The 13,595-nt window shown below is 33.2% G+C and overlaps 1 protein-coding gene across 1 annotated transcript in view; it reads right to left on the bottom strand.

Moving 5' to 3' along the window:
- Positions 1-6,065: 6,065 nt before the first annotated feature.
- The window catches only part of ST8SIA4 (ST8 alpha-N-acetyl-neuraminide alpha-2,8-sialyltransferase 4), a 97,628-nt gene continuing 90,098 nt past the window's right edge, over positions 6,066-13,595 (bottom strand). The window contains 1 exon segment of the mRNA XM_040447753.1: positions 6,066-7,695. Coding sequence (XP_040303687.1) covers positions 7,413-7,695 — 283 coding nt within the window. The 3' untranslated portion in view covers positions 6,066-7,412.

The raw sequence follows: 13,595 nt of genomic DNA, 5'->3' as shown, positions 1-13,595 counted from the left end.
AAAAGAAAAGAAAAGAAAAGAAAAGAAAAGAAAAGAAAAGAAAAGAAAAGGAAAAGAAAAATGCAGCTAGTTTGTGTTCTGTAGTTCTTTGTTAGTGGAGTATTGCTTGTCTTGATTTTACCACCTGACTATAAACCATGCCCCATGTAGCCTGTGTCCTCTGCCTGGCCTCCTTTATGCTTCCTGAACTCTCTGGGAACTCTAGAAATAGAATACTTGTTACCGAAGGATCTGATTACTTATTTTCTTGTATGTCTCTTCCAAGGAAACCTCATGTTTAGTAGAGTGCCTAATAAGTAGTATTACTTCATAAATTTTGAATAAGCGTAACCATTATAAGATGAAGTATTTTTAGATTTTACCTACCATGAAGATTTGCAAATACATACATATCAAATGAGTTTATAAACTCACATAAGAAAAACATGCCATCAGTGTCTACAAAATTAAATTGCCACATAAATGAGTGCCTAGGATATTGATAAAAAGTAGCACTAAGAACTATGAATACAGGCAATTATTATAACAATCCTCAAGATTGCATTACAGTGATGGCCATAGAAAAGCTGAGAATACTTAGTTTTCTTTTACCTAAACCTATGTTTTAGCTTTGCAGAGCTCAGCAAATAAGGACTTAGAGTACATTAAAGGCCCATATATATTTTTTAATTTGACTTCTTGGCAGAGACTTAAGAAACATTTCTATTTATGTGCACATGGTAAACGCCAAACAGGTGAGCTTGCATCTACCATTATTGTTCTGTATCTGAGAGACAAATGATCTATTTGAACACAATGACCCTATGCCCAATCGTGGAGAAAACTAACATGGAACCCACAGTGAAACAACTCCAGCGTACGATCTTTCCGGGAAAACATCTGCTACCAACTGAGTGTGTTTACATTTTGGCAGCACTGACAGATGTGCTCATAGACAGCGCATCTGTGTGGTGTTGGGAGGGTAGAGGTAGGGAAGTTGGGCCGGACAGACAGCAGAGAGCTTACTATAATACACTGAGTGTTTCTAGAAAACGCAAATTAGCACCTCATAGCATTTGTTTCTTCTTGTGCTGTTAATGCCTTCATGCTAACTAATTTGTTCCCATTGCCCAGAATGAGCAATAAAGTTAGGTCTGAGACTGCTCTTAAAAAATGTAGCCATGATCTGATTAATATTTTAGGGGAAAAAAAAAAGAATAATTGTTAATGTAAAAATTAATATAGAAACTTTGTAGAATGTTTCAAATATTTTTATATTTGAAAATATTATTAGATAATATTTTGATCTATGAGAAAAAGAACACTGAATAAATTAATTATCAACCTTTCTGCCTGCTGTTACATGTTTTCTTTTCTGCACTGTTATGTTCTGAAGTATTATCCAAAGTGTGTTGTGTAGAACATAATTTCACACTTAATAGAAGTTATATGTAAAATTACCAGTGTCTTTTCACATAGAAATTCCTTTCTTTATTGTAAGATTTCTCAGATCCTTTACTATGTTGATATATTTTCTGAATCTCCAAGGGAGAGATACACAAAATTCTCATCCAAAGACCATATTTTTGTGGAACATGTCCTGGACTAGTATTCTCTGTGTTTACTTGAGAACTTCTGCTTTGGTAATTGAGTCAGAAATCAGCAATCTGGAAACAAAAAAGTAAAAAAAAAAAAAAAAAAAAAAAGAGAGAGAGAGCATGAGCTCTATATTGGCATTCAATTATTTCACATAACTTGTTTATTGAAGCTTCAGAAACTAAGCAACTAAGTAACTGAGATATATGTTTTAAGAATGAATCAAACATTGGGGTTCCTGGGTGACTCAGTGGTTAAGCATTGACTCTTGATTTCAGCTCAGGTCATGATCTCACGGTTCGTAAGATCCAGCCCAGGGTCTGGCTCTGTGATGACAGCATGGAGCCTGTTTGGGATTCTCTTTCTCCTCTCTCTCTGCCCCTCCCTCACCCATGCTGTCTGTCTGTCTGTCTCTTTCTCTCTCTCTCAAAATAAAGAAATAAATGTTAAAAATAAAAGAATGAATCAAACAATTTTATTCTTACATCCAAGATTGTTTTTCTTTCATGGGCTGTGCATATTGAAACTAGTGAATAGGGGAAATCATTAAGCTGCCCCCTTAATGTGGAGTTTAATTACTCCTATTCTTATAAAGAGGACACTAGTAAAAAAGTTTTTAAAATATAGGAAATGCATGAACTTTGCCATCTGCAGAACTTCAACCTTAAGATATTTCAGTAGTTGCTAATAGAGATGAATGAAACACCCAAATTCAATCAAATGTTTGCATAGGAATCTCATAATGAGAGTTTTATATAGCTGTAATGTAGTAGATTTTGTGATACATAAAGTCAGATTCTAACATAAAAGTAATCAAACTTGCATGGAAAAAATATAGGAAGAGTTTGGACCAAGAATTGGCAATGTTTATCCAGCACCATCTAGGAGAGAGCTACTGACTTGGAAGACACAGAGGATGATTGCTCTATCTTGGGACAGGGATAGTTTATCAGACAGTCCCAACGTCTAAATTATATACCCCTCCTATATACTTACTTATGCTTTTGATTTGTGTTCATTAAATAATAATTTCATTAAATAAAAAGAGGCAGCATCAAAATGTGATGGGTAAGAATGTGGACACTGAAGTCAGACCACTTGGATTCAAATCCTGATTCTTTCACTTCTAAGCTGTGTGACCCTCAGCAAATCACATAACCTCGCAATCTCATCTGTAAAACTGAAATATTGCCATATCCATCTTACAGCTTCACATCAGGTCTTATTTTATCCCAAGAATCAATAAGGATTACCCACGACATATGGATCCTTATAAATAAAAAGTAATCATGTAAATACAAATAAGGTCTATATTCATTATCCATTGTTAATGGTTCTCTAGCAAATGCTTTACAAGTGCAGAATGGTATAAAAGGGACCTCATGAGGAGCACCTAGGTGGCCCAGTCAGTTAAGCATCCAACTCTTGATTTCAGTTCAGGTCATGATCCCAGGGTTGTGGGATTGCACCCACATGTCAGGCTTGCCTCTGGCTGTGGAGCCTATTTGGGATGTGTGCTCTCTCTCACTGTCTCTCTCTCTCTCCCCCTTTACCCCTCTCCCCCACTCACGCACTTTCTTATATATAAAAATAATAAAAATAAAAATAAAAAACCCCAAAAACCCCTGTTCCTTATAATGACAGATAAAGTGGAACCGAGGGCTTAAATGTAAGAGATAAGAGAAAAATTGGAAAAAAAAGGGGGGGATTTAATTTATTTTACAATTTTACAAATGATAAAACAATTACACCCAATTGCTATACATAAACAATAGGAAACAGTGTTGAACAGAATGAACTTGACAGAATAAATCTCATCTTTCAATTCCACAAATGATTTAAGAAATACTCAGTAGCAATTATCCTGTGCAGCAGTGCTATCTCTGTAAACTCTTTTTTTTTTTTCTCCTGCTATATACATTTGAAACACTTGTGCTTTTTGCCTACACAAAGAAACAGTATTTATTAAAAGGTGCTACTTAAATGGAGACACAGGGCCCGGAGCCACAATCTGAACAAAGTCTAAGTCAAATACATTGCCAGCTTCAAAACTTTTTTTAATTTTTAATTTTTCTTTTTTTTTCTTTTTTTAAGATTTGGCTATACTAGACCCTTATTGACACTCTAAGTATGAACAATAGAATTCAGTTATAAAGTAGATCCCTCTTCAGGTTAGTAACTGAAGTCTCAAAAGAACTTCTTTATTCTAAAGTGGTCTTATCTCCAGAGTGCTTAACAGCACAGCCTCTGAAGATGTTAGCATAACACAAATCTAGTGCGTGTATATTACAGACTCTGTGTATATAACACAGACACACATATATAACATTGTATATATGCATCACACATGTCTATTTGTACTATATAGATATATCTATAGCACATATATAATAAAATATCTATTTCTAGGTGGGCTTTATTTGGATTTTCTTTTGTCAGATATGCACAATAACCCTCTCTCACTCAATTTTCAAAACATTGGTAACTTGATAAGGTCTAATGAGGAAACTTTCAAACTTGTAGAGGTAACAACTAACAATACGTAACTCTTCCTACACCTCTTCCACAATTATAGATACCCCCAACAATAAGCACGTGAAAACAACTCTTATGAACCAAATACCACATTGTGTGCATTATGACTAACTGGCTCAATTAGAAATAAATTACTTTGTTCACCCTTTTCCTGTGGAGAAGTTTAATAACTAGTTGGTATGTACACTACCCATAGCATTATTTAAATAAATTTCTTATGTAAGCATATATGTAGAAATTCCCATTAGCGATTGATATACATTTCATATGATATACAATACAGAAAGACATTTGAATGCCCAGCACCTTCTTTGAGACTCAAAAACTTCCACAGTAATTTCATCAGTCCCATGGGCAGAATCACTAGATTTGCCCGGAAAAATCTGTTACTGATTCTTTTTTTTTTTTTTTTTTTTTTTTTTTTATTCGAGCAACATAATATTAAGTATAGAACAGGCTGGGTAATGGTGAAAATGTTTCCATGGCCTATTCATGTCAACAGCACAGTAACAACCATGTTCTCTAAAGGACAAGAATCTTTCACAATCAGCTGCCTGAGCATTGCCAGGTACAGGGGTAAATTGTGAAAAAGAAACAAAAAATTAAAGCTGTGAACATATGATAGATAGTCTCAAAAGAAAAAAAAAACTCAGATGTTTCAAGTACGTATGTATAATTTTATTTTATCATGATCCCTTTTGGCCCTTATTGGTTAAACGGAATTCTTCTTCTTCTTGCTATTAGTGATCTCCTTGCCTTATCCCTGTAAGAAGGCCACAGTAGATTGTGGAGGTGGTGGGGTGAATGGAAAGGTATACAATAGGGAATGAAATGGTCTTGTACAGTTTGTTTTCTTTGAACACTAAATACCTTTAATTGAATTCATTCTTGAGTATTGAAAGTTCCCTGAGATGAACAAAAGTAGTCTCAGTCGATACTGAAGCCCTTTTTATATGCTGAACATTTTCAGAACTGGGCAATTTATTTAGAGAACACAAAGTATAGGGTAACAAAGCAATGCAAAGCTAAAAAGGCACTACTCAATGCATCTATGAGATAAACATTAATGCACAAAACGATGAGTGGCTGGATGCTTTTGCTGTGGCCTTAAAATTGTTGAAATACATTTGTTGATAATGCAGTAAAAATGGCAAGGTTCCTTGCTGCTGCTTTGTAAGACATACTTTTAATGAGCTCTGAGATGGATAGTACCTACCAGAATTTACTTGTGACTTCAAATTTTCTATCGAATTCAAATTAAAGACTACTCCAACAACTTACCCACAAATAGTAAAAATTAAGGTTCTATAAATTACCTACTTTGGATTTGTTACATAAATCAGACTTTTCAACTTTACATTCAAAACATGTGCCTAATTCTTTTAAGATTTCCATTAGGTAATAAGAGGTTAATGATAAAAGTGCATCATGTTCATAGTATTTTTAGCTATGTATCTCCTTTATGCATTCTATTTTGTTTTCTTAGAGACACATGAATTCTAAAAAATAGGATTTTGAAACCCAAGGTTCTCTTATATTTTTAAAAATAATACCATGTATTATTAATATATTAAGAACTGTACTACTGTGGACATCCTTTTCTATGATTTTATATATATATATATACATATATATATACATATATATACATATATATATACATATATATATACATATATATACATATATATATACATATATATACATATATATATAAAATCTCCATGCTATTTATTCTTTTTTCAGACTGTCTTCCCTAAGAAACAAAACATATATGTTCCCCACACTATTTCTTCTTTTCTTACACAGGAACAAGAGGTCATCTAAGGGTTTCAATCCAAGAGTACAAGTGGGAACACAGGACTTCTGCTTTCTAAACAATTCACTGTCAGAATTACCTGCCGCTGAAGTAGAAGTTAACAGAAAACTGGCCCATTGGTCAATTCTGTCACATGTTAAAACTTTTTGAATCACTTTATTAATAATTTCATGTGCTTCTTTGAAAACACATTAATGTAGTACTGTGAATAAATTTAACCACAGAGAAAATATTGGTCAACTTCATTCACTTGAAGTGCAAAATGCTGACACAGTTTCATTATTAAACCTCTTAAAAGTAATCATCCCTGTTTTGGAAACAGCATTCTATTAATCACGTTATTTCTGCACTAAGAAAACTTAACAGTAATGTAAAGAGAATGCCAATCTTTCCATTTGAGTAATAAGGGGAATATCAAAAAACTGGAAGTCAGATTTCAGCCCTATCAGTCTGACATTTATCCTAAAGGGCAAAATGCTTCCAGAAAATTATTATGAAATGTAAAAGTTATGGAAGTCTTCTTCAAATAAAAATAAAGTTTGAGTTTGAAAAATTCAACATATTTAAAGACAACTTCTGTATTAGTAGCATCATAATATATTAATATATTATTTTCATGAAAGGAGAATGGTTTGTTGTGTAGAAACATCAGTATAATCTTTGGTACCAAAAGTACTTTTTTTTCCTGCTAATTTTACCATCTCAGATGACATTGAACATCTTTCCTTTAGAATGGCTCAAGATTACTGAGTGGCACAGTTTAGCTGGTACCTTCTACACCACTGGGAAAAACTCTGGAGGTTTAGAGTTGTGCAAAATAAAACGTTTTTACAAAGTCATTATGTGATTGCTCTTTAAAAATATAAGAACTTTAAAAATGATTTCTTAAAGGTTATTTATCTCATTCATCTTTATCTCAGAAAGGATTTCTAAGCACCCAATACCCAAACCAAAAGAGATTCCAGAAGACAAAAACAAAAACAAAAACATAAAATTCATGATCAGACTCAGAGTCCTGACTGAAGGCATTTACTTGAGTTGTTTAATCTTATGGATTTCACTGCTCCAACTATTTCCATCTTGATTTCTTCTGACAAGGATGGTTTAATCCCCAGGGCTGGGTTATTCTTCTAATGTGCTTGGCATTGCCGTGGCAGCCCAACAGTGATGAACATATTTGCCTCATTAACTAATGACAAGTGCATTGTTGGATCTTGTAAACACTACTGATTATACATTCAAACTGTGTTCTTAGTGGAAGTGGCACTTACTAGGACCCTTGAAGTCGAAATATGTTTTTTAGAGCACTTTGCAGGTATTTCATCAGCTGGTAGCGGATTTCTCATAAATGTCCTTTATCACCTTTCAGATAATTGGTGGATACTGAAACTCAGTCTTGTTCTGGATCCTATTTTCAAATCTTAGGAAGCATCTTCAGAAAAGAAGTGCATATTCAGTTTGTTTGTATGTTTTCAAATGTGCTTTATTGCTTTACACACCTTCCTGTTGTTAGTTTCAGGGCTCCTCTATTATGTAGCACATTCAATGTTTTGAATTCTAATGGCATTCTGTGAGGACTTGCATTGGAAAAGTACCTATATTTTAAGTCATCGTAGTAATGATATTTGACGGCTTTTCCATTCAAATCCTTAGGGAATGGCCAGAATCCATACAGGTGAATTTCATCACAGAATCTTGTGGCAAGTGTATACATGAGGAGACCTGTGCTGGGTCTTTTGATGGGAACTTTGTTTGTCAGCCAGTAACTGGAAAAGAAAACACACACACACACACACAGAAGAGAAGAATTTAGAGGAACACACAACATACCCTACAGCAAAGTATACTATGTGGAATTAAAGTAAATCAAATTTGAAAAGTATGCTTATGAATAACAATCAAAAGATTCCTGAAGAAATATTTCTTAAGCATTTAGAAATTTGATCTCTTTATATTATTTTCTTTTATCCTTTATTTCCTTATTTTTGAGGTCATATAAATAAACAGGGGACCTAGAAAGTATGTAAATATTACTGTAGAATCTCATATTCAAAATGAATTAGCACCAAATACATAATATACAGAATAGAATCTTCTCAGAAAGTGTTAAATACGACTATAAAAGACACAGTAATTGGGCAAAGATTGAGTAATTCTCCTAGAAAAAGAAAATTTGAAACTTTGCCCCTGGGTTTTTCAAAATCTCTGATATTTCAATTAAAAATCCAAACAAATGCTTCACTTGCATTATACTGACTTATTTCATTTCAATTGTCCAAATCCCATTTTACTAAAGCTAATTAAAAATGTTGCCTCAACCCACAGAACAACGACATAAAACAAATAACATATGAACATAAACAGTTCACCACTTATTCAGTTTAACACTTTCTTAAATAAGCAAAATACATTTAATGCTGATAAGTATTTTATACTGTTCATTTTCAAAGGTGATAAAATACTCCAAAATGTTCAGATCCATCATTGTTGTCAAACTTTGTTCACCTGAAAAGCATGCAAATTCACAAGTTAATCATCACCCCTGGCAAAGAAGGGGGTTTCCAGTATTTCTTGGCATATTCATTATCTCATGTGGAAACAGCTAAAAGAGGAAAGGTATAGATTTTCTTTAACTTTCAAAGTTGTCCAATTATAAATAAAATAAAGTTAATAATTCTTTTTTTTTAATTTTTGTTTTTACTATTGTCTCTTATTTGGGGAAATATATACCCTGCCATCCAAATGTAAGGGCAAGATTATATAAAATTTTGTTCATTGCTGTGTTTAAACACTTGCCTTGGATTTACACAGTATTCTTTCCTTTGTTTTTTGTTTTTTTTTTGTTTTTTTTTGTTTTGTTTTGTTTTTTTTACCAATTTATGACGTTTTCCAGGGGACATCAAATACATCTAGACTACTGAATGCTGATCAAGAAATATTGGACTTTGAAACCTCCCTACAAACATCCAAAACAGGGAAAAGATACTTATCCATTATTGTTCCTCTTTTTTCCCCCTTCATTTCTCCCTCTCTGAACCAGGATTGACCTTTCACATCTTTTAGTTTTCTAATTGGGTAAAGGCCACGTGCTAAATGTTTTGAGCCATATGAAATGCACTATAGATCTTTTGTAACAAAAGTTTTTTAAGAAAGCCTATTCTCAGTAAAGAACATTTGGAAGGAGTCTTCAAAGAAGATTATATAAGAATTTTCTCATAACACAAAGGTAGCTAATGAACAAAAACCATAGCGCATGCATTGTTGACATCATGAAGAAACCCAGATATTGATTCTGTGTGAGAAGTTTAGTTAAACTATGGTTTGAAGGTTTTGAAGAGACTGATAGAGACCAAAGGTGTCTCAGCTTTGAGAAAGCAGATGTTGTAGCATAGAATGATTCTTATTGGAAAATTTTGTAATGTGATCTGTGTGTGATTACAGATGTCAGTTGATGAAGTTGGTTAGTTTTAAAAAATGCATTTATTTATAAATTTTTAAAACAGGTGAAGCAAGTTCAAACTCAGTCAAAAAATGATTATTTCCACCAATGAATGTCAATTATTAGGATATAGTCTGACAATATGAAGTTTGTGCTGAATTATGTTATTTCTAAAGTGAGAAAAAAAAGCTATCAGGAAATAGTATAATGCCATATTATTTATATGGGACTCCAAGGTCACATTATATGTGACTTCAAGAACACATTATAAATAAACACTTTGCATTTTCTAATTCTGGAAAGATTTCCTGAATATTCATTCAACTCTGATCATTCATAGACAAAATACCAAAGCAACTTTTTTATGAATACAAATAAGCAATTATAGTGTTAGGGAAAAAAAAAAAAACGCTGATGGCAAAATTATTGGCCTAAATGTTTTAAAATAGTATCACAGATACATAGTAACTCAACCTTTTTTGATCCAGGGCACCCCATGTGATACCACAACAGAAAATCAGTGAAGTCATCTCCTTACCCTCAAACGCCTGACATCTAAAAGCTAGCAGGCAAAAGAGCATAGTGGAGACATCCAGAAGAAAACAATAGAAACATGTAATTTTGGGGACAATTCTCAAGTACGTGATGTGACTTCAGTGAGGTTTTTATGGAGGAAATAAATTTGTGAATTTTGGAATAGGAAAGATATACCTAGAATATTAATTAATTAATATTAATAAAAATTGTGTTTTGAAAACTAAACTCAGATCACAAAGCATCCTATTTGAAAGTAATGGGTAGAGAGGCTCTAGAAACTTGTTACTTTAATCCATGCAGTTCAAACACTGGTGTAAATACACTTTGCTTTAGAAATTCTAAAACTGTCTGATGTTTGGCTTGAAACAATTTGAATAATTTCAAAGAAAATTAACTACCCATTTTCAGGATATTTTTGGAGAAAAAGAACAAAATAAATGCCACTAAATGGTATCAACATGTAACAGATAAGTTGAAACAAAACCTTAAAGCAGTTGAGAACTAAGGCCACAGTTAATAACATCCTGTGAAATTAAAAAACACAGGAGCCGATCCAAATATAGTCAGTAAGAATTTCCTACGTGCTTATTATAAATCTAATGTTGGGCCTGACATTGTATAGGCCAACATAAATTACCGATATTCAGCATTTGCCCAGGAGCACATTCCATATGTGAAGAGGACAAAAATGGATATTCTTTTTAAACTCTATTAGCACAATCAGTTAGATAATATCTGCCAACTTTACCAGCCAAAATCCAGAGAACAATTTTAAAATCCATATCGCTCAGTATCTACTTATGTACAAGCTGGCATTTAAAGACCACAAATTTCTTATAAAGAGTTAATCAAAAATAGAATGTTAACTTAAATTTTAAATCCTAATTAGGAAGAAATTGAACTGAAAATAATGCATTTATAAAATAATGAACTATTTATATTCTAATTCAGGATAAGCTGTTCTAATTTTTATCTCAAATTCATTTCTCTTGTAATTTCAAATTTGGCAATATTTTCAATTCAGCAAATAATCTAGTTTCTCTGTATGTATTTCTTTTTATAGAAATTGATATTTTTCATCACAAAATCAATGCAGCTTCCCTGTAGAAAATATGAAGAAAAAAATGAGGAATAAAATACTACTTATAAGTCAACTACATGCAGATAACTACTGTTATAATGTGCTGCATCCTCTTGTTTCTCTGACTGTTTTAGTCTTAATATATCATTCATAGACATACATAGAATATTTTTTCACCAGCTAGGCTAAGTTTTATTTCAGATACTATTAATTCCCTCTCTCCTTTCCTCCTTCTCTTCCTTTCTGCTTTAATGTTGTAATACTCTGTCTTGTTGTATGAAACAAACTCACCCTAGATTTTATTGAACATTTCTAAGTTTTTATTTTTTTAAGTTTATTTATTTTGAGAGAGAGAGGGAGAGCAAGTGGGGGAGGGGCAGAGCCAGAGGGGGAAAGAGAGAATCTCAAGCTGACAGAGCAGAGTCCCACATGGGGCTCATTCCCATTAACCATGAAATCATGACCTGAACCAAAACAGAGTCAGACGCTTAACCAACTGAGCCATGCAGGTGCCCTGAACATTTCTAACTTTTTATACATGCAGTAGCCTCCATAGGTCTCACTACTTCCCACCATGGAAGCTCAGTTCTTGCTAAGCCAGGTGTCTTACCTACTCTTCCTCCAACATATCCACTGTTCTTATTTCAAACAAACTTAGCAGTTGCAATGTCTCTATCCACCAAATCTGTGTCACAAGAAGTGCGTATGAATCTGTGATATCATATATCAATGCCTGAGCCCTTGGGCAAGCTACTACTTCTCTTCCTTGGGCCTTGATTAATAATATTAAGCCTGTAAGGTTGTCATGATAATGTAAGAGAGATAGTATGTGTGGAAATCATAGCAGAAAGCTTGACACATAGTAAGTAATACTAGTTGAATTTTAACATCTTTCAGAAAAACCCACTCTTTATTCCAACTCACACTTCTCTCTTGATGCCTTCTGTAACTATATGTTCCCTGTGGTCATGTCATTTAACCTCAGTGGGCATGTTTCCTTAGTTGAGAAACAAAAGCATTTGATTGTGTGGCTTTGGAGTTTCCTTCATCTGTAAGATTCCATTGGTGTTTCACATCTTCTGTCTCCATGAAACTGCACACTGCCTGAAACTGTGTGAAACACTCTTGGTCCTGCTGTGCTACCTGCTCCTCATTCTGTTCTCCTTCACTTTTTTCAGGTTTGAATATACTGAAAAGCAAAGAAAGTACTTATAGTAGTTTTGACATTAAAGCCAGCAATAGGTTAGATTTTTATCTCATATTAAAATTGGGTAATGATCACCTGATAAGCCAAAATATATTATTTCAAGCAACCAACACTTTCTAAATAAAAGAAAAAAACCTTATCTTCAACAGCATTCCACATTTGATACACTCATGACAGTTCACACTCAACATTTTGGCAAACAAGGAATATTAATTAGCATTTATATTTAAACAAAAAAGTGTAGAAGTTTAGAAGTAATAGGTATTTTTTCCTCTTAAGGTATTATTCTTTCAAAAATCAAAAAATGGAAATTTCTATATAAATATAAAATAGAATATAAAAATATATAATAAAAATATGCATAAAATATAGATAATATATATTATATATGATATAATATATATATTAAAATATCCTAGAATATAAAGTATGGAATCCCACTGTTCCAGTTTTAATGTTATATTATATGCAAAGTTTCCATTCATGAGCCCAGTGATTCTTTTATCTGGAATGCAATATTGAAGTATATAGCATGAGGTGCTTGTTCACACTACTTCTCCTCTCATATTTATCTTCCCACAACTGAGCTTTGTGCTTGTTTCCCAGAAAGATTCTGTTAAGGGTAAATAATATGGCTTCTGGGTCTGATGTCTACAGAAATTTGAGATATTGTTTAAAAATTATCTTTCCAGGGGTGCCTGTGTGGCTCAATCGGTTGAGTGTCTGACTTCGGCTCAGGTCATGATCTCACAGTTGGTGAGTTCGAGCCCTGTGTTGGGCTCTGTGCTGACAGCTCAGAGCCTGGAGCCAGCTTCTGATTCTGTGTCTCCCTTTCACTCTGTCCCTCCCCTGCTCATGCTCTGTTTCTCTCTCTCAAAAATAAACATTAAAAAATTTTAAAAATTAGCTTTCCATAATTCATCTTTGCAGAAGATGTTGGCATTGCCCCAATTCTGTACTCCATGTCTCCAAACTAATTTTTAATAATATCTGAATATTGTATATGAGTTTTTGAATATTCTGTCCTTCATACTTGTTAATATGTTGGTTCATTCTTAGAAAAAGTACATGTGTATAGGCTGGCTAATATAACACTTAAAGCAATCATCCTTGGCATATTGCAATGGCATATCTCTGCTGTTGTGTTTTCAACTGTTCAAATTATCCTTCCATCATATTCCCAGTCTGCAATATGCTCCATCATGTGAATTTGCTTTTTAAAGTATAGAAAACTTAATTTTGTTTTAAAGTTGTTTTGGTTAAGTTCATAATACCTCTTAAGATTATGAAATAGCCCATCTTTCTATAAAAGCAGGGTGGATGATCATTTCTTAAAAGAAAAGAAAAACAAAACAACACACAAAAAACCGACAAATAACAACAACAAAAAACTTCCAGCACT

Source organism: Herpailurus yagouaroundi, unplaced genomic scaffold (assembly GCF_014898765.1).
Source record: "Herpailurus yagouaroundi ecotype Mexico unplaced genomic scaffold, PumYag 29, whole genome shotgun sequence".
NCBI lineage: Eukaryota > Metazoa > Chordata > Mammalia > Carnivora > Felidae > Herpailurus > Herpailurus yagouaroundi.
This window is presented reverse-complemented; position numbering and strand designations above follow the sequence as displayed.